The 19,432-nt window shown below is 42.3% G+C and overlaps 1 protein-coding gene across 2 annotated transcripts; it reads right to left on the minus strand.

Annotated features, from left to right (window-relative positions):
* Positions 1-256: 256 nt before the first annotated feature.
* Sec11c (SEC11 homolog C, signal peptidase complex subunit) lies at positions 257-18,041 on the minus strand. 2 transcript variants are annotated; one of them, XM_078029940.1, is made up of 7 exons: positions 17,856-18,005; positions 11,446-11,632; positions 9,508-9,617; positions 5,692-5,841; positions 3,168-3,287; positions 1,112-1,169; positions 257-449 (listed from the first exon to the last, which is right to left on the minus strand). In XM_078029940.1, the coding sequence occupies exons 3-7, from the start codon at positions 9,588-9,590 to the stop codon at positions 396-398; spliced, it is 465 nt and encodes a 154-aa protein (XP_077886066.1). In that variant the 5' UTR covers positions 9,591-9,617; positions 11,446-11,632; positions 17,856-18,005; the 3' UTR covers positions 257-395. The 2 variants fall into 2 exon arrangements, with proteins under 2 accessions (XP_077886066.1, XP_077886065.1); XM_078029939.1 differs by lacking the exon at positions 11,446-11,632 and having other exon boundaries at positions 17,856-18,041.
* Positions 18,042-19,432: the final 1,391 nt, after the last annotated feature.

Below are 19,432 nucleotides of genomic sequence, written 5' to 3' on the forward strand. Positions count from 1 at the left end.
GATTCCTTCCTTCTAAAAAGTTTTAGGAGTTATGGAAAAAATGACACCTTAATAAACACGGAGCCGTGTCCTTTGATGAGCCTACTTGTTTCCATCAGAAATGCCACTAGATGAAGCTGGGAATTTATTTTGAAAGTCAGACATTATGACTATAGCACGTGGATTGGGCTTTGTCCCACAAACTCGGCTTCAAGTGACTACCACAACAGCAGAGAGACTGAGCAGATTCCAATCAGAGTCCACAAAGAAAGCCATCTTCACTGATGAATCATTTATTTGGACAAGACAAAAACGTCTCCACAGGGTTTTCTTTTATACAGAAAGTGGAACATTTCAAATATATTAGTTTTTCGACAGAATTCATTTCAATCTGGTCCCAGGAACTGCTGCACACATTAGGATTCACGTTTTAGTAACACGTATGCGCCCATTACAGCCAAAAGAGCGTACTGTGAACAGAAACAAAATGGAAAATTACTGAGGTCTACAAATAAATTTGGCCTATGAACTTAAAAGGTAAAAACAGCTATTTTAAATAATAAAATGTATTCAGATAAAGTCTAAATAAATAATAAAATGTATTCAGATAAAGTCTGTTCAATACTGGAGTGATGACAGAATCAAAAGATGACCTCTTCCCTGTTGGCTTGTTCTCCAAATTAGCTGTTCAATGCATGATATGGTTAAAGGCCCCCAAACAGGTCAAACACTCGACACACAGACAGTGCAGTGCTTGTACCAATGCAGGACTCCTATTTCTTTTCAAGTGATTTTTTTAAAAAAAATAGAAATAATGTTTCTGTTGAAGTTGTTAGATAAACATCACTGGGTTTATTGTCCTACTTTTTCGTATGTTTGAAAATTTCCATAATAATAAGCGACAACTATATAAGTGCCATTTTAGAACACACTGTGAATTTAAAAGGTAAAAGCAGCTATTTTAAATAATTAACTTAAATGTTAATTTAAGTGGTTATGTTAATTTATAGTTAATTACAAATACTCTGCAGAAAAATTAATGGCAAAATAGCTAAAGAAGATGACCTCTTTACAGTTGTAAAGCTCCAATATTTAAAAATGAATAGGCCCAGACACACACATAAATTCCTACCTTAAATTTTGGATAGTCATTCATTATTATGGTGACCATACCAACATATGGTAAAAACCTAAGTTGTGGAAATAAAAAGGAAGAAATATATAAGTTTATGTTTATAATGAGGAGAGTGACATTTGACACACTGTGTATCAACCTTAGAAACACACCTTCCATGGGCACACCATTGGCTGGAGCTGTAGGGACAGCATTCACCCCTGTCTCACAGTGAAATGCATCAGAGCTAATAGCTGGGACAACTGTCTCAAGCAAACATGGATTTGACCTAGGAATGGCACAAGTCTTCATTTGCTACACTTAAGATCATCAGTTGAACCGTATGTTCATCCAGAATAGGCAACTTTCACAAATCTTATTTTTTCAGAGGAAAAATAAGTTTCAGGTGGCCAATATGAAAATTACTGTTAGATAAAGCTTTAAGGCACATACATAATTAGTCTGTACTTAAAAAAAATACTTTCATTTCAGCGCTTTTCAGATTAACAAATACATTTACTGGGCAGTGAATACAAATGTGAATGCCATAACCTATATGCAAATATGATTATGATCCCAGAGAGACCAAGTTCACAGCTGGTGATTATGCCGACCAAATTAATATCAATATGCAATCAGTTCCACCCAGTCTCATCATCCCTACTAATGGGAAACAAGCTAACACACCTACAGTACCCTCCAGCCAAGTCAGAAGCATCCACCTCTCTCTGGTCCAGAGCCTTTCACCAGAAATAGAGGGCAGATGACCTGAGATTCTCCTCATCTCCCCACAGATACTTGGTAATGCAACAGAGTGGTTAAAGGGATAGCAAGGGGTCTTAAGCCACAACCTGATTAATAAAGCTACCTCTCACACAACTGTGGCCAGTGTCTCCAGCATAACACAGCTATGAGACCCAGAAAACAAGAACACATTTCTAATAAGGTTAAATATAAAAAGGATCATTGAAAGAGGGGAAAAAAATCTCCTTTTTTTAAAATAAGAAGATACAACTGGGCACAGTGGTTCATGCCTGTAATCCCAGAGCCTTGGGAGGCCTAAGACTGGAGGATCACAAGTTCAAGGTCAGCCTTAGCAACTTAGCAAGGCCCTAAGCAACTCATTGAGACCCAGTCTCTAAATAAACCTCAAAAGGGCTGGGATGTGGCTCAGTGGTTAAGTCCCCTTGGATTTAATTCCCAGTACTCCCACCCCCACCAAAAAAAAAAAGATACACACTTGTTGTGTCAATTAGAAGCAGAACTCACTGCTGGAACAATCAAATAAAATTAATGTTAAAAGATTTATCAAGAACTGTTTTCAGACTGGGCATGGTAATCCCAGTGGCTTGGGAGGCTGAGGCAGAAGGACTGAGAGTTCAAAGCCAGCTTCAGCAAAAGCGAGATGCTAAGCAACCTAGTGAGATCCTGTTTCTAAATAAAATACAAAATAGGGCTGGGGATGTGACTCTGTGGAGTGCACCTAAATTCAATCCTCAGTAAAACAAACAAACAAACAAACAAACTGTTTTCAGTGGGGAAAATAGATATGACATCATTTAAATGTCTGCCACACCCCAGCCCAAAAAAATGTCTACCAAAAAATGCTTGGTTATAAAAGCTATCATTATCAATAGCACAGCATGTAGCCATGTAAAAAAATGGAGTCACAGGTTTAACACAAAAAAGTTTTTCCCACTTCCTTCTAGGTAAAATTATATATGCATCCACACTCACCTGTTAGGCACAAAGTATCCAGAACATTCACCAAAATGTTAAGCAGTGGTCATCTCTGGGAGGATTAATTGTAATTTAAAATTCACAAATAATTAATCCCTATGTGAGGATATGATAGAGTTAACCCATGATGAAAATATTGTACCCTAGAATTCAGTTTTAGATCCTAGAGAGTTCTAAGTTTTCTTTGGTCTTCACAGTACACACCAGAACTACTAGAATGCTCCTGACTCGCCATATTTGCAATCAATGATTCTATTATCCTCTAAAGGTAGTTTCCTTCTAAATATTTTCCTGGTTCCTGAACTGTCTATACGTCTTGAACGCTGGTGCTCACCCTCGTGCTCTTCCCACCACGTCCTTCTTCTCCAGCCAGTTCTGGCCTTCTTTGTATAAGCCTCTATCATCAACTTCATTATTATCTCCTTTAGTCAGAAATTTGATGTCTCCATTATCTCTGAAAAGCAAAATGATGTACTCTCAAAAATTATTATTTTTTTTTATTGTTGGTCGTTCAAAACATTACACAGTTCTTAATACATCATCTTTCACAGTTTGATTCAAGTGGGTTATGAACTCCCAACTTTACCCCGTATACAAATTGCTGTATCACATCAGTTACCCTTCCATTGATTGACATATTGCCTTTCTAGTGTCTGATGTATTCTGCTGTCTGTCCTATTCTCTACTATCCCCCCTCAAAAATTATTTTTAACATAGCACCATTAAAAAGAATTAGTTCACATACAACATTAAGGTCAGACATGAGCAGACGTGAGAAAGCAGCTGAGGAATACTTGATCTTCCATTGATCTAAGATGATTGCTTACAGACATTCAGATGAAGCACAAATATAATGACAATTCTGTGGTTTAGATTCTAAAACACTCCAGTAACCCTGACAACAAGGAAGCACGGAAGAGCGCCAGGGATGGGGAAGGCAAGGACTGGCTTCCAGTACAGCTACACTTCTTGCCTCACACCTTCTTGGAAGGAAGGAAAGGCTAGCATCTAACCTGTTTTTCAATCTGGAAATAAGGGTATTCATCGGTGGGCAAAATATGTGAACAACCTCTGTGCAATTCTTTCAAATCCAGATTCACAGCACACCGAGATGCTGCTCAGGGGGAGCTTCTCCAGGCTTGATCCCGTCACTCATCTCGAGTCAGACTAGGTCAGCAGTCAGGACACGAGGCTGATTTAACAAAGGGGTTGTACCCAAACTGTTTCTATTTCTTCTTAGACCTCATGAGCCAATTAGTCAACATGGATTATATTATTTTTCACTCTAGACATAAATTTGGTCCCCAAAATTACTTGACTTGAGCACAAAGTAAATCTAAAAGCAACTATGCTCTTAGCTGCCCTCAAACTTTCCCTTGTCAAGCACAGATGTATCAATGCACACTCCCTTCACCACTGAGCAAGCTGGTGTAAAATCCTGTTGGCAAGGAAATGAGAATCACCATGGATGGGATTTGTTAGGCACTCTAAACTGGCGCTGAGGTGACCTTGATGCCAACACACAGAACCATACAGTCTGGTGCTGTAAAGAGGGTGGTCCTTCAATAAGGCAAATGAAAAAACATACCATTCTAATGAGATAAAATATTTAAAGCCCACAAAGATTTGAAACCATGTCCAAAAGAGCGTTTTGACTTACAGTCATGGTTATACAGGAAACTGAGAAGATAAACTCCTGGCACTTCTCACAATTCATGCAAATTAAAACCAGTACCATTTCCTCAACTTTGAAATGTCTCATCTTCAGAAATTATTTTTAAATCAGGTGAGAGTACTGCCACGTCATGACTGAATGTGCTTCTTCCTCAGCAAGTAACAAGTAGGCAGCACCAACCACTGGACAGCACCAGTGCAGGGACACTAATAAAAACGGAGGGTCCCGGTGTCCAACACAAAGTGCACTGAACATGTTAAGTACCAATGTCTTTGGGGACACCTGGAAGCAGTGAATGAAATGAGAATCTAATACCAGAATACACAAGTAGTTCCTCTCTCTCTCTCTCTCTCTCTCTCTCTCTCTCTCTCTCTCTCTCTCATACACACACACACACACACACAGAGAGAGAGAGAGAGAGAGAGAGAGAGAGAGAGAGAGAGAGAGAAATGTTCCATTATTTAAAAACACATATAAATACCTAAATATAATTCTATAAATCATGTAGATAAAAATTCTACACTAAGCTACAAAAAGGGAAATGAACAAACAAGTATATAAAATGCTACATTTTCAACTGTCTCCTGGAAACTTTCTATATTTGAACTAGAGGTAAATGTTTGGTTCCAAAAAGGAAACCAGACCTTATTAAGGTCTGAAGTCCTCCCAGCACCTTAGGGAAAGGCAAGGCTGTCTGTAGGAGAAGAATTAGTGCAGGGTGTGCCATGTCCAAATAATGAGGCGAGATGGGGAAAGGAATTTTTATCCATCTAGGGCTAATAATACTGCTGAAAATGCCTCTTTGGCCAAATGTACAGAGAAACAGCTAGCTTTTTTGCACTTCAGAAAATAATTCCTTATCAAAAGAATCCTGTTACAATGTGATTTGATTCTGTTCAAGACTCCTTCAAATAACTAATGTAACACATTCCACCTAACATTTGTGTAGTGATTTGACTTTTTAGGTACTTTTGTGAACATAAGTTCATTTAATTCTCATAATCACCATGAGTTATTGTGGGCAAAATAGTATTACTCTTGCCTTACAAACTGAGGCGGCTGGTCCAAAGTCATTTGATTAGTAAATGGCAGAACTAGGAACATAACCCAATGCTTTCACTACTTTTTAATTCACCATCTACCAAAATTTACAAAAACAAAAGAAGAAGAAAGGCCTCTTTACTTTTCATGAACTTTGATTACTCTGTGAACTATTGGAATGTCTCGTCCTTCAACTTTAAAAACGACTATTTCACCGGCTCTAATGGGGTCTTCCCGGAAATTTGTGAGGAAGAGAAGGTCTCCCCGGTGAAAGGCCGGCTCCATGCTGCCACTGGAAAGAAACACAAAAGTGAACATCAGTGTCACCCAGTGTCCAAAAGGGAATGATGACAAACTTACCAGTCAGAGCTGAAATTCCCATCAACAGCCTGCAAGTCTCAGATGCTCTAAAGGGTTTCTTTCCTGCTCTGGAGACAGGATGAGAGAGGAAACAGTTTCTACCCAGCTTGCGGCAGGCAAGGGCCCCAACAGGCCCCTCTGCAGTTTGCATCAGGGAAGAAAAGAACCAAGGAGAATGTGGACTCTGCACAGTAAAAGCTGCCAGTTTGAGCCTTCAACAAGCCCTATCTCTGCCAATCCGGGACTCCTCACTCAGAACTTTAGGCCAGGCCTGCTGGCTAGTGCCCTAGGGCAATTGTTTCTTTCCTTGATACCCCAGCACCCAGGACAATGTTACTTGTTTAAGAAAAGAAAAACAGAAAAGTGACTACACCCTAGGGAGCAGGACCTGTCCTACAGCCTTGCTGAGGGTTGGGACAAAATTTGAACCCTGGTCTTGCTTCCTGCAGCAGCACCCTTCCAACCAGGTCTTTCCTAAAAAGGCCCAGTGTTAATAAGGACTGACTGATTTTGATGTGGAGGTCCACAGATAATCCCCACGCTACCTGTTCAAACTCATGCCAAAGTGTTTGGTGGATACAAAGTGAGCTGCAACCTACCGGGAGCTGGAATTTAAAAACTGGGTCCATTTCCACATGGTCCTGCTTTGTTTTAATGTATGAGAAAAGAATAAGACCTAGAAGTGTGCCTGGACTGGACGGGTGGCCAATCAGCAGAGAGCAACACGGGTCTGGCTGGAAAGAAAGGGGAGGAAGCAGCAGGCTGCCAAGGCCACAGAAATGGCCTCAAAGGCAAGCGCAGCACAGGAGGCTGCCCTCCTCTCCATTCCTCCTGCCCCTGAACTTCCAGGGGATGCAGAATGAGGAGGGAGAAAGGCCTGTCCCTGAGCCCCTGCTGGGAGCTTTGTTTTAAAATGAAACTGAGGAAGGATAGAAGAAATAAAGAGAGGGGCAGAGAGGAGACAAAAGGAAGGACGAGGACTATAACTAATCTAAAGTCCTGCGGCATACCTTTCTAGGCCTGTCACTCTCCAAGTTAGTTCTTCTCCCAGGCCTGTCACTTCTAAAGTTCTGGGAAATCTATAAATCTTAATTACCATAAACTCACCCACTTATGAAAACTATCTTGTGTACTGTTAATTAGCTATATAGTAAATATATTAAGCAGAGGGAGACGATATTTTAAGAATCGTATAATGTAGGGTACTTGCCAACATTATCTACTGATGGATAACAGAGACCATGTCAAGCCTAAGGATCCCTAAAATTGTCAGACCACCATAAACCACCTTGAGACCACCAGGCTGACGTCATCCTCACATACCCTCCATGCCCACTCCTCTCCAAGTAACTTTAAAAGAGCTGGAAAACCCCAAAGCATCTGCCACTCTCAAGATGGCCTGCATTCTCCCTGAACTTGCGCTCCTTACTTTACCCCCTCTCGAGGGACCCACATTATCTCTTGAACATGTCTCTGCTTTCCTAACTAAATTTCCCTACCTCAACTGACACATCCTTAAATTCATTTCTGTGACGTTATCGAGAGCCCCCCGTGTTCTAAGTTGAGGCCCCCCTCTCCAAGAATTTCTCAGACCTCCTCCAGTGACAAAACCAGTTGCCCCTGAGATAGACACCAGATCAGCACTCAAAACCAAGAAATCTGAATAAAAAGGGAGAAGATAAGCAACAGGAATGGCTAACAGGGCAGGAAAAAGAAAATATCTGAGCAAAACAAATATGGGTGTTTTCTTTTGTTCCCCAACATGGAATTTTATTTTGCCTTCTTCTGATAATGACTCAAAATTGCTTCAGGGTTTTGTCTTCTCTTAAAGAACAGCAGCTAAACTACTCAAGGTGATTTCTTGAGATGGCTTCATCTCTACTCCTTCCACAGAATTCCTGAGGACCCACAGTAGGAAGATATTTATAGAAAATGGTCTTGGTCCATGGAAACAGGACCACAGTGAGGAGAACCTCCCTCCACAAGTCTCAGAGGTCAGAAGAGCACACTGAAGCTTGGCGATGAGGGACAGGATGTGTACCATTGGGAAAGTGGTCCTTTTAAATATTTTCCTAATAACAGCTTAGAGTTGCTTTCTCCTGAGCCAGGGGTTCCCCCAAGGCCACATACCCTTCAGGGTATCAAAAGTTTATGCTGCCAAATCAAATGGCTTTAGAGTAAGAAAGGACACTTTTTAAAAGTTCCCATGCACTGTACTCTCACAATAACTTCCATGGGTAAGCATGTCTGTGTGATGTGAGAAGGAGGGCCAGTGATCTCAGATCCAGTATTATTCTTCATGTAGCCATAACGTCAGCCAAAGAGAAACACTTAAGTCAATTTGGAATCAAATGACCACGTTTGGGAGCCAGGAGATGCCCCAGGATGCTCTTATCCAGTGTCTTAGATCACTGGGTCTTTCTGCCAACTCTGGAGCTAGATCACTGGCCCTTGAGATGTTTGTAACTTGGTCTCATTGGGCCCCAAGTTCCGTATCTACTAGGTGAGAAGATCCATCTAAATTTGAGGCTTTTAATTCTCCTCTTCCTCCTTCTCCTCCTCTTCCTCCTTATGGTGGTGGGAACAAAATCCAGAACCTTAGACATGCTAGGCATGCACTCTATTACTGAACCCCCTTCTTCTTCAAGGAAAAAAAAAAGGCTTAAAGTCCTTCCTTCATTGAGATATGACCAGATAAAATACCTGAAAGAGGAGCTGCTGCAAGTGAAATAAAGCTAGGTGCTGGGGATCCAGAGGCCTGGACCCTTTCTCCCTTCTCATCTATTCACCACTCCAGGGACCTCCCAGAGCACAGTGTGAAGACCAGTGAGACAGGGTCCCCTTGGTTCTGTTGTGAGCCACCCCCTTCTCAGGCTTCTACATTTACGAAAACTCGACATCTCTGCAAGTGTGCCCCTTGGCCGGTCACACGGAAGTGTATACAGGGCTGCAGCCCATTACATGGTAGCAGGCCCCGGGGAGGGAAAGGGCACTGGCTCCTGCACTGGTCAGCTGTGACTGCCCACATGACTGCTGCACTGCCCAGCCTGGAGCAGTGAGCCCCAGTGACCTGAGATTCAGTGGACATGACTTCATAGACTGCACGAAGTTGACTGAAATATTCATGCTGTACTTTCGTAAGCATAATAGTCTCCAGAAGATAGCAGCCATCTACAACAGTAGCACTGAAGCCTGAAAAAAGAACAGGCCCTTGCTGGGCACCAGGGAGACGCACACATCCTATCCATTGCATGAAGAAAACCAAGAGACATTACTAAAATTAATCATGTTTAAAAATCAATTTGCACACCAATAAGGCACTAAAACCATATTGCTAAACTGTCATTTTGAAATGGATTAAATGTACCAGCATGACATGATTAAAACTATAAAATGTCTTTTGAAAAGGATAAAAATTTTCAACAAAAGTCAAGAAAAAAATGAGACATTCTCAAAGCAGATATCAAAAAAGAAAACTCTACTAGTTTATTAAATTAGAGTCTGTAATCATAGCTGTCACACAGGCTCAGCTCAAGGCACCCCGTCCTGTCTTGGCTAAGCAGTGTGACAGAGCCCGGGGCCAGCTGGCGGGACCTACCTCAGCACCACCACGATGGGGCTCTCACTGCCCGTGAGGACGATCAAGCCTTTCCATATCATGAGTGCAGAAGACACGATCATGGCAAAGTTTAAAACCTGGTAGTAGAGCTGGAACGAGAAAAGCCAGGCTCAAAGTGAAACCAATGACAGAATATTCATCAACCCAAAGCTGGAGACCCACTTACGAAATAAAACAAAAAAGATGTGATTTTACGACGTGGAACTAATTTAAACAAAGTCAGAAATCAGGTGGCATTCCAACTTGCACCCATGAAATAAGTCCTTCAGATAGAGTCTCTCCTTCAGTGAGAAAAAAGGAAGCAAATCAGAGCTATTCATGCTGAGGGCTTGCTTTTTTCAAGCCCCCCCCCCCAGGCTCTGCTAACCACTCTCAAACCCCTCAGGGAACTTGCTATACAAATTCCAACACCAGGGCCTCCAGCTCTAGACTAGCCACAGGCCACAGTTCTCCCAAAAAAAGCATGTGCCTAATCCTCAGGGACTGTGTGAATCCACCCAGAACTACCCTTCAGTAGCACAGCCAAAGACAGCCTCAAGTGAAAGGGTCACAGTACTTGGCAACGAGGCCTCTGCACCTGAAGATTACCTGTTGAAAGGAACAGAACCTTTAAATCTCCAGATGTTAAATTTTCCAGAAGCATCTAAAAAGGTGAACAGCAAATATTTGGTTGAGACACCTACAAGGTGGGTGATGGAAATCAGTATGGAGATTCCTCAAAAGAGTAGGAAGGCAACTACCATAAGACCCAGGGTCTACCACCCCTTGGTATCTATCCTGAAGAATTAAAGCCAGCAGAGTACAGCAATACACGCATGCCTATGTTTATGGCAGCACAATTCACAATAGCCAAACTATGGAACCAGCCTAGGTGTCCATCAACAGATGAATAGATACAAAAAATGTGGCATATATACACAATGGAGTTTTATTCAGCCATAAAGAAAAATGAAGTTATGTCATTTGCAGGAAAATGAATGGAACTTGAGAACATTATGTTAAGTGAAATAAGCCAAACTCAGAAGGTCAATGGTTGTATGTTTTCCCTCATATGCAGAAGCTGGAGAGGAAAAAGGAAAAGAAAGATGTTTGGGGGGGGGTCTCATGAGTATCAAAGGGAGATTAGTAGAGTAGAGGAAAGGAACCAGGAGGAGGGAGGAACAGAAGGAAAGGGGAGATACTGGGGAATGCTGTTGGCCAACGTTATATCATGGGATGCATGAATATGTAATGATGAGTCCTACCAATATGTATAATTTAATGCATCAATAAAAATATTTTTAAAAACACAGGTGAGGAAGTCACACAAGTCAACATATAATGGCCAGTTGTCAGCTAGGAGAATGATGTGTTAAGCTGCCCTTGGCCCACTTCAGAACACTTCTGAGCTTGACAACCCACACGTCTCACTCTTGCTCCCTCCCTGCTCCACAAATGCTAAAACACAGGTGTTTCTCAAGACTGCTGCCTGCCACACCTCTTGGGGACTAAGGGGCAAAGCAACACTTGCACACAGCCCAACTCCCTTTGAACTTCAGCAGTATTGTCAGCCAAATTCTTATCATCCTTCAAGATGCTAAGTGACTAAGTCCTTTGTACCTAGTACTACCCAAAGGGTAAGCTCCAGAGGGCCTGGCCTTCCCCGCCCACGGGAAGGCGTCTGACTTTGGTAGCTGCTTCAATCTTCCCACTATCAACTCCTGTGTGTGTCGCAGTGATTTGCAGAGCTATGTGGATCCAACTCAATCCCAGACCTCCTCATCTTCAGCGACCTTCTTGCCCCCCAGCCCCGCTGGACCATCCACATGTGTAGCAACACACCTATAATGGCAACTGCTCCAAACAGACACCTCTCTTTCAATGATCCCTCCCACCTGGCTGCATAGGCCTACTCTCCTGGCACCTGGGCTCACCTACATGTTAGTTCTCTGGTTCTTTCAGGACCTCCATCCCTCACGTGTGCTTTCTATCCTTGGCATACAGCATGCAAGCCGCTCAGGTACAGTGTCCACCTTCCATCAAGCCTGGAAGCCCTTACTCCAAAGGCTTCTGTTCATCCCTCCAACGAGCGAGTGAACTTCTAGACCCTCATCTGGGAGGAGACCTTGGAGCAGAATGGGGAGGACAGTTAGGGGGTCGTATGCTTCTGTTTTTCTAATTTACTTCAGCCCTCCCTCCCCTTTGCCTTCAGCTCCAGAGACATCTGCTGCCATCAATTCTTGAGTCTATGAGGGTTCTGCACCCAAAAAGTGAAGCACTGTTCCTCATTCTCCCCCAGGGCCACACAGGACTTTGGCTTTCTCAGGCAATGTTGGTTACCATTCTTCCATGTATTCTGCAGCTTCTAGTGTCTGGCTGATCTTCTTTCCTTGCCTGGCCTCCTTATCTTGGAATAGCTGATGACTTCCAAAATCTTCTTACTGTAGTTTTAGTGATGCTTCAGGGGAAGTGAAACTAGATCATTCAAATCCCCACCTTACCTACCCATCAGCTCTCTAGAACATCCTTTTGAACTGGGTTTGGAACTAGGGCCCAATCATGTTCTGAACATTGTTTACTCAAATATCCAAGTTTAAAATCAACTGAAACAGAATGTGGGGTATGGGCTCTTTTTGAGGACTGAATGTAGTTTAAGAATAAATTCTGGTATTCTATTGCAAAGTAGTGTGTACGGTATATTTAAAAATAACCAGAGAGAAGATTCTGAATGTTTTATTACAAATAAATGATAAAGATTTAAGGTGACAGATATGTACTTACCCTTATTTGATCATTACACAATCTACACATGTATTAAAACATCACATTGCACTCCATAAATCTGTATGATTATGTATCAATTAAAAAATTAAACTACAATTTTTAAACATAGTTTAAGTGGTTTAAAATACAGTTTTAAAAATGCACAGGACTGGATAAATGTGGCTACAGACACTCAGGAAGAGCTACTAAGGAAGTGCCATGTCATTTTTTTCTGGATGTGTAGACCCCCCTTTACAGCAGGGGCTCTCAAACATCAGCATGTACAAGAATCATTTGGAGGCCTGATGACTGCATTTCCAACAAGCTCCAGGGGATACTAAAGCTGTTTGTCTGGGACCACGGCTCTATACCATTAGTTCTCAACCTTGGCTGTACTCTAGATTCAAGTGGGAAGCCTTTCAAAAGTAGGATACCTGGCCTTCATCCCAGACCAAGTGAATCAGTGATGGGGAAAGGGAACATCCATGTTTCATAAACAGCCTATCCAGTAATTCTGATGCATAGCAAAGGCAGAGCCACTGCTCCTGCCCATCAGCTTAAGTTGCTCCATCTTGAACCCTTCCTCCACTTCACATCCCCCTTCACCTTTAACACTTTTCTCTTTCACAGCCAAACTTCTCAAAAGAGCACCAAACCCAGGCAGAAATCTGAGAGTCCACTCTTTGAACACTTTCTTCTCTGTCTTCCTGCTCGTTCTTCCATCTGAACCTCCAAATGAGGCCCTAGTACCATCACACTACTGACTCCCAATCCTGAGATTCCCAGCCACCTCCCTGACACTTGCATGTCTTTAAAGGTAGCTGAAACTCTACATATCAGAACTGAGTTTTCCTTTTCCAGAAAAACTTGCACGTCCAGTGTTGTCCAGCTCAATAAGTGGCATTGCCACCTAGTTGTCTGGAGACACTCCCTTCCCATCCACTCTCTGCAGTTTACCTTCTAGACGTTTCCAGAATGAGTACAGTTCTCTCCATTCCCACTGCCACCATTCTTATCTAAGCCACAAACAGAGCCCATGGAGCCCCTGCAAGAGCCTGCCATGGTCCAGAGATCCACTCATCTCTCCCAATCTATCCTACACTTAGTACTTTTTTTCACATGTATGTCTGGTCATCTGGTCACATCAATGCTCCACTTAAATCTTTTCAATTGTCTACCACAGCTCAGAGGATTAAGACCAAACCTCAATTTAAGCACAAAGGTTCTGTGTGACAGAGCTGGGAAGTACCCCTATTGTCCAGTTTCAACTCGGGAAGCTCACGATGCCCAGATGAACTTGTTGTATCTGTCGATGCTCCAAAAAGCATGTGCTCCTTCCCAATCCAGGCTCTTTACTCAGCTCCTTCCTCTGCCCAGAAGGCTCTCACCCTGGACCCCATGGCACTCATTCATCTTTAAGTCCCACTGCAAACACCAGTGTCTGTGAGAGGCCTTCCCTTATCTGCCAGACCAGGAGTCAGCAAACTTTGTGTAAAGGGCCAGACAATAAATATTTGGGGTTTACAGGCGACGTGATTATCAACCAAAACCACTTAACTCTGCCACTGTAGCCAGAAAATACCCAGAGACAATATATAAAAGAAGGAACATGGTTATGTTCCACATGACAACTTTATTTATAAAAACAGGAAGACCACTAGAGTTAGCCAATCTTTACTGTAGGTTGGTCTAGGTCTTCGTATTACATATTCTCACTGCATCCTGTACCTCCCATATTCAACACAGTTCTGGCAAAAAAAATAAGTGCCAAAATTGTTGAATAAATAATGATAAAATAAAACATCTTTGATACATGGTGAACGCAAATGAACCATTAGTAAGAAAAACACCATGGGGCTGGGGCTGGGGATATAGCTCAGTTGGTAGAGTTCCCTGCTTTGCATGCACAAGGCCCTGGGTTCAATCCCCAGCACCACATGAAAATAAAAAAATAAAATAAAGGTACTGTATCCATCTACAACAAAAAATACTTAAAAAAAAAAAAACCAACACACCAAAATCCCAACAGAAAGAGGTAAAAACTTAAAACTGTACTTTTCCAAAGAGGAAATACAAATGACAAATAAACATTTACAATGTTCAAACCAAAAATCCTGCCTGTTTCCCCCTCCCACCCAACCCCACACCCCAGCAAATTTAAAGTTTTTATTTTTTTAATTGTTTTTTAAAGCTAAGACTCAGTGTGGTGGGGATGTAAATTGTTTTAACCATTCTGAAAGCAATCTGGCACTAGTATCAGGAAGTTACTCTTGACCAGGTAATCCCACTTCTGGAAATTCCATCCAAAAAGCAGAGAGGGAAGTATGACCTGAAGATGTTTATCACGGCCAACTAGCTAACTTGTTTGCTTTCTCTGCCTTATTTCTGATAATGTGGAAAAGGAAATAAATTACCACCATCAGGAAAATAATTGAGTAGAAAAATGGCAGATTACTCTTCCAAATAATGCATAAATAACTTCAATGACTTGATCAAACACTTAAAGGATGTTCAGAAAAAAATGTAGGCTGCAGTAGAATCTCAACAAACCATAAAACAAACACAAGGAAATGCTCCATGACGCTACCAGAGGCAATCTTAGGATGATAGAATTATGAGTCATTGAATTTTCTTCTTTAAACTATTCCCTATTGTTTAAAATTCCTATATGGGCAGGGATTAAGTCCAAAACCTAAGGGGGGAAACGTGTTAAAAGGAAGTGCTATTTGAAAGAAATTAAAATAATCACTTTGAAGAGTGCGGCAAACACTAAACATATTCTGATATGATGTAAAGTAGGAAAAGCAAAGCTTGAAATTGCCTCTTGCCAATATTACAACTGTGAAATATGTAATTTGAGATAGTTATGAAGGATACAACTGAGAGTGGAGACATAAAATGCAAACTAAAACAACTGTTAAGGTATTTGGGTGCAATAAATGAAAACAAGAAAGTAAATATAATCCAATACAAAACTACACCATTTTAAACTACGTGGCTACTATGTCAGTAGTAAATTATGAAACTATCACTGTATTTCCAAGAGAACAGAAAATGGAAACTGAAGTGCTAAGGGGACACTGTTAAACCATCGCTTTTTAAAGTCAAATCAGCCTTGCAAGTCACATCTGTCTAAAGCAGAAGTTGTCACTGGAGTTCACATTCAAAACCTTTCCCACCTGCTGTGCTTGACTTAAAGGACTTGATAAACAATTGTTCTTTCATTATGAATTACAGGTCTGATTAGGAAAGCTCCAAACCGTGGTATTAAACAAAGATCACCATTTTTAGACAGGTTTTTCAAACCATCAGGCTCCACCCTGATACAAGAAAATTATAAATACTTGCCACTTGTCTAATAAAGAACTTGTACTAAGAACATATTTTTCTAGTATCATTGTCTTTGCTTGAAATTCTTTGAGAGAAAATAAAATCAATTCTTCAATAATACTTACTTTGAACTAGGCATCTATCTGCCAGGGAAATGACCAGTAGAAAATGGCATACATAAAAACATAATAATCAAACTAAGTACAAAACCACAAATCACGATTCCAACATCCTACTTTTAACCTATGAATCTGAGTGTAGGTTTGACATCCTGGAATCTAGAAACAAAATTTTGACCAAACTACTGACAAACTGAATGAGTTAGAAAACATACACCGCCACATTTTTGTTTGTATTCCTCTTTGGCTACCAAATTTGTATGCTTAGCATTTAACAACTCTAGCAGAGTTTAGAAGTAAGCCCACACTGAGTGGTTGCCAACCAAAGATGAAGTAGTCACTTTATACGAGTTTTAAAAAAACATTTCAGACCAGATATTCTGGCTACAGAGCAGCAGAAATGCCAGAAGCTGTATTTCTTTCTTTCTTCCTCACTGCAGAAACAAAGAGCCCTTGTTTTGCATGTGGCTCTTGCCTTAATTAATAGTAAGCAGGGGCAGCAGAGAAAGGAGGTCCCGCTTCCAACATTGGCAAAGCATGAAGGCCTGACAAGGTGTCACAAGGATGCTAATTTGAAAGGAAAAAAGAAACAAGCAAAAAAAAAAAAGAAGAAGAAGAAGAAGAAGAAGAAGATAAACTTTAAAACAAAAAGTACAACAAGGCAGTATATTTCAGCTTCTACATTTGAATTAGAAGATTAATAAAATAAGCAATGCAACTAGCTAGCTTCTGACAGGCCCATCCCTGAAGAGTGGGAACACCCAGGGCTTCCAAAGGGCAAACTGGGTTAGGGATTGATACACTCACTGGAAGTCTTTCTCTAATAGTCCGCAATTATAGCCCTGAGTAATCAGCACCAGTTTGAGAAACATTTTTAAAAATCTAGCCAATAATCTGGATTTTAAAATACAGTTCTGTTTCCTGGAGAATCTTCCTGCAAACCGCATCAATGCTCAGATCATTAGCTTTCGGTGTTTCAAGCTAGTAGCATACTCTACAATTTCTCTTAATCACGGAAACCACAGGAGCTCATCAGCTATGCATACCTAGATACAACCAGATCCTAAACAGTTTTGAAATCCAAGTCATCAAACTCTCCCACATTGCTACTCTGGTCTGAAATTCTACAGAAAAAAAAAAAAAAAAGGCGCCCAAAGGAGTAAGCTGTGCCTTGCCACAGGCATCATTTTGCATCCTCATATAACAATAAATGAAACTGGATAAAAATCATGAGCATTAATACCATTTTTAAAGACAATCAAAACCCCCTAGTAAAGGTTCCAGTATCTATCATGATAGGGAGCGCAACAGGTCCTCCAAATTCTCTATCTAGACGCCTAAGTAATACATTTTTCCTGGCTGAGAGGGCTTCCAGTCCCTTCTCATTCTTGCCATAAGTTGAAGGGACAAGGACCCAAAGACAGTGATGATGGCCAAGAACTGGCTAAGAAGAGCAGTTTTCCTCTGAGGTCCTATCACGAAGGAATCAGAAATCAATTTCAGCTAACCAAAGACCCCCAGCTAACTGCCTCCCATATTCATGGTGCAGACAGCATGATTCAATCTGAGAGGAAAGTTAGAGAAGACGCCTGGAATTCGCTTTGGAACACTGCTCGGTCCACAATGACTGAGCAGCACCTGTGAGATCACTAGGCACGGAAAATCCTGCCCCGGCCGGGAAGAAACAGCTTTGGGAGGTATCACTGGACAGCTCCCATTGTCAAAAAGTTCTTTCCTTCTGCCTGCCTCTCAGCCACTTCCATGCGCGCGCAATCAGGCCTCTGGATGGCTACAAGGAAAAGTGTTCCTCCTCACTGAGGGGCCCTTCAAATCTGCGCACAGACAGCTGTCACTCGCGCTCCAGTCATCTCTCCTCGCTTTCCCAGCGCATGTCATCCACTATTCTCTTCCCCTTCCTGACCATCCTCCCCTCATTTGCTCTTATCAGTGCAAGAAAGCACACATTTGCCCACACGTGGGTCTGGGAGGATTTGAATCCAGAGGCTCTGAAAGCTTCGGGTCGCCACCGGATCGCAGTCACCCGCAACTGCCCTTGTGCAAACCCTACACTCCAAACCCGGACTCCCAGCTGCCGCAGCGCAGCCCCGGCGAGCCCCCAGCCCGGGCATCGGTTACCTGCCGCTTGTTCATCTTCCTCAGGTCCCCAAAGATGTCCAAGCCGGACGCGGGGAGGTGCGTCCCCACGGCGCCCGCGCGTACCATGGCAGGGTCTCTGGGGGCCAAATCGGCCCGCCGGCTCCGGTTGTCACAGACGGCTGCGGAGCACCGCAGGCCCCGCCCACCAGCCCCGCGTCCTTGCGGACCACGTGACCGGCTACATGCTTGGGCGTCTGGGAATCGTAGTCTCGCGAGTCTCGGCCACGGGTCCGCCCCGTAGGAATCGAGAGGAGAAAAACTACCATGCCCAGAATGCCGCGGGCCGACAGCCTCGGCCAGTGAAGACCCTGGGCTCCCAGGGAGGGCAGCGACTGGGCTCGGGAGCCTTCATCGACCGTTCCGAGGGACTGTGGGGCAGTGGGTGAATCCGCATGTCTTAGGGGCAACTCGGGGAAGTGACTGCTCAAGAGAAACTGAATTCCCAAGTCTCTGGTCAGGCGCCAAAAGGACACCTAAATATCCCTCGCAATTACCTAGCCGTGTATCTTGGCCATTGGATGACTGCGACACGGGAAGGCGGAGCTTCTGCCTGGGGTCGGACAGTGCAGAATCGGGGTGGGGCCCAAAGTAGGCACGCCTGATGGGCGGGGCCTGAAGAGGCGGGGGTTTTGAAACTGCAGAGCTCCGTGCGCTGGAAGACTAAAAAAGTAGGGTTTGAATGCAAAGGAGCATCTTTAAATCGTCATGACCAAAATGTGTAGAAACAGGTATTAATTGAATGAATAAATAACCACCTAACTCTTTTATACAAGGAGTCAGAGACCCAGAAAGGTTTAATGACATGGCCAAGTGACAGAGTCCGAAATGGAAATCATATTATGTAATGACAAGTCCTACATTACTAAGTCCCAACTTTAGATTACCTTTGATTTATTCACTTACTCGCTTCTGCCTTATTTATTTTGTTCCTTTATTTATAAACCTTCATGGAGCTCCTACTATACACCTAGTTCAATTCTAACACTTGAGAAAAATCAGCAGAAAAATGAGCAAAAATCCTTCGAGTTTATTGAAGGCAAACATAATAAGATAAGCAGATTATAATAGTACCCGAAGGGTGGTGGTGGTGCTGTGGAAACAAGAGAAGCAGAGAAGCTGGATCTGGATCTCTGGAGGAAGGGAGCATGCTGCAATTTAAAATATGCCAGAACTTGACTTACCGTGAAGCTAATAAAAGGTGAGCTTTTAGATGCTTCTTGCATAGATCCTTTCCTGGTAGAAATACAGCCAAAGAGCTTTGTAAAGTTTTCCAAAGAAAGATACTCAGATTGCTGTTGATTAAGAGTTCTGGGGGTTTTATTTGTTTGGTTTTGGTTTTGGTTTTGCATTCCAACTTTTTCTCCATCATACTTTTTTTAAAATTTATTATTGGTTGTTCAAAACATTACAAATCTCTTGACATAACATATTTCATTAGATTCAAGTAGGTTATGAACTCCCATTTTTACCCCAAATACAGATTGCAGAATCACATCGGTTACACATCCACATATTTACATAATGCCATATTAGTAACTGTTGTATTCTGCTACCTT

This window comes from Ictidomys tridecemlineatus, chromosome 13, assembly GCF_052094955.1.
Source record: "Ictidomys tridecemlineatus isolate mIctTri1 chromosome 13, mIctTri1.hap1, whole genome shotgun sequence".
Lineage (NCBI taxonomy): Eukaryota > Metazoa > Chordata > Mammalia > Rodentia > Sciuridae > Ictidomys > Ictidomys tridecemlineatus.

Excerpts from the sequence above, each read along its gene's own strand:
- Sec11c (XM_078029939.1), bottom strand. The coding sequence starts at position 17,942 with ATGGTACGCGCGGGCGCCGTGGGGACGCACCTCCCCGCGTCCGGCTTG. Across the intron at positions 1,170-3,167 it reads GTGGTGGGAAGAGCACGAGG|GTTTTTACCATATGTTGGTA; the intron begins GTGAGCACCAGC and ends TCCACAACTTAG. Across the intron at positions 450-1,111 it reads ATGACTATCCAAAATTTAAG|TACGCTCTTTTGGCTGTAAT; the intron begins GTAGGAATTTAT and ends TTCTGTTCACAG.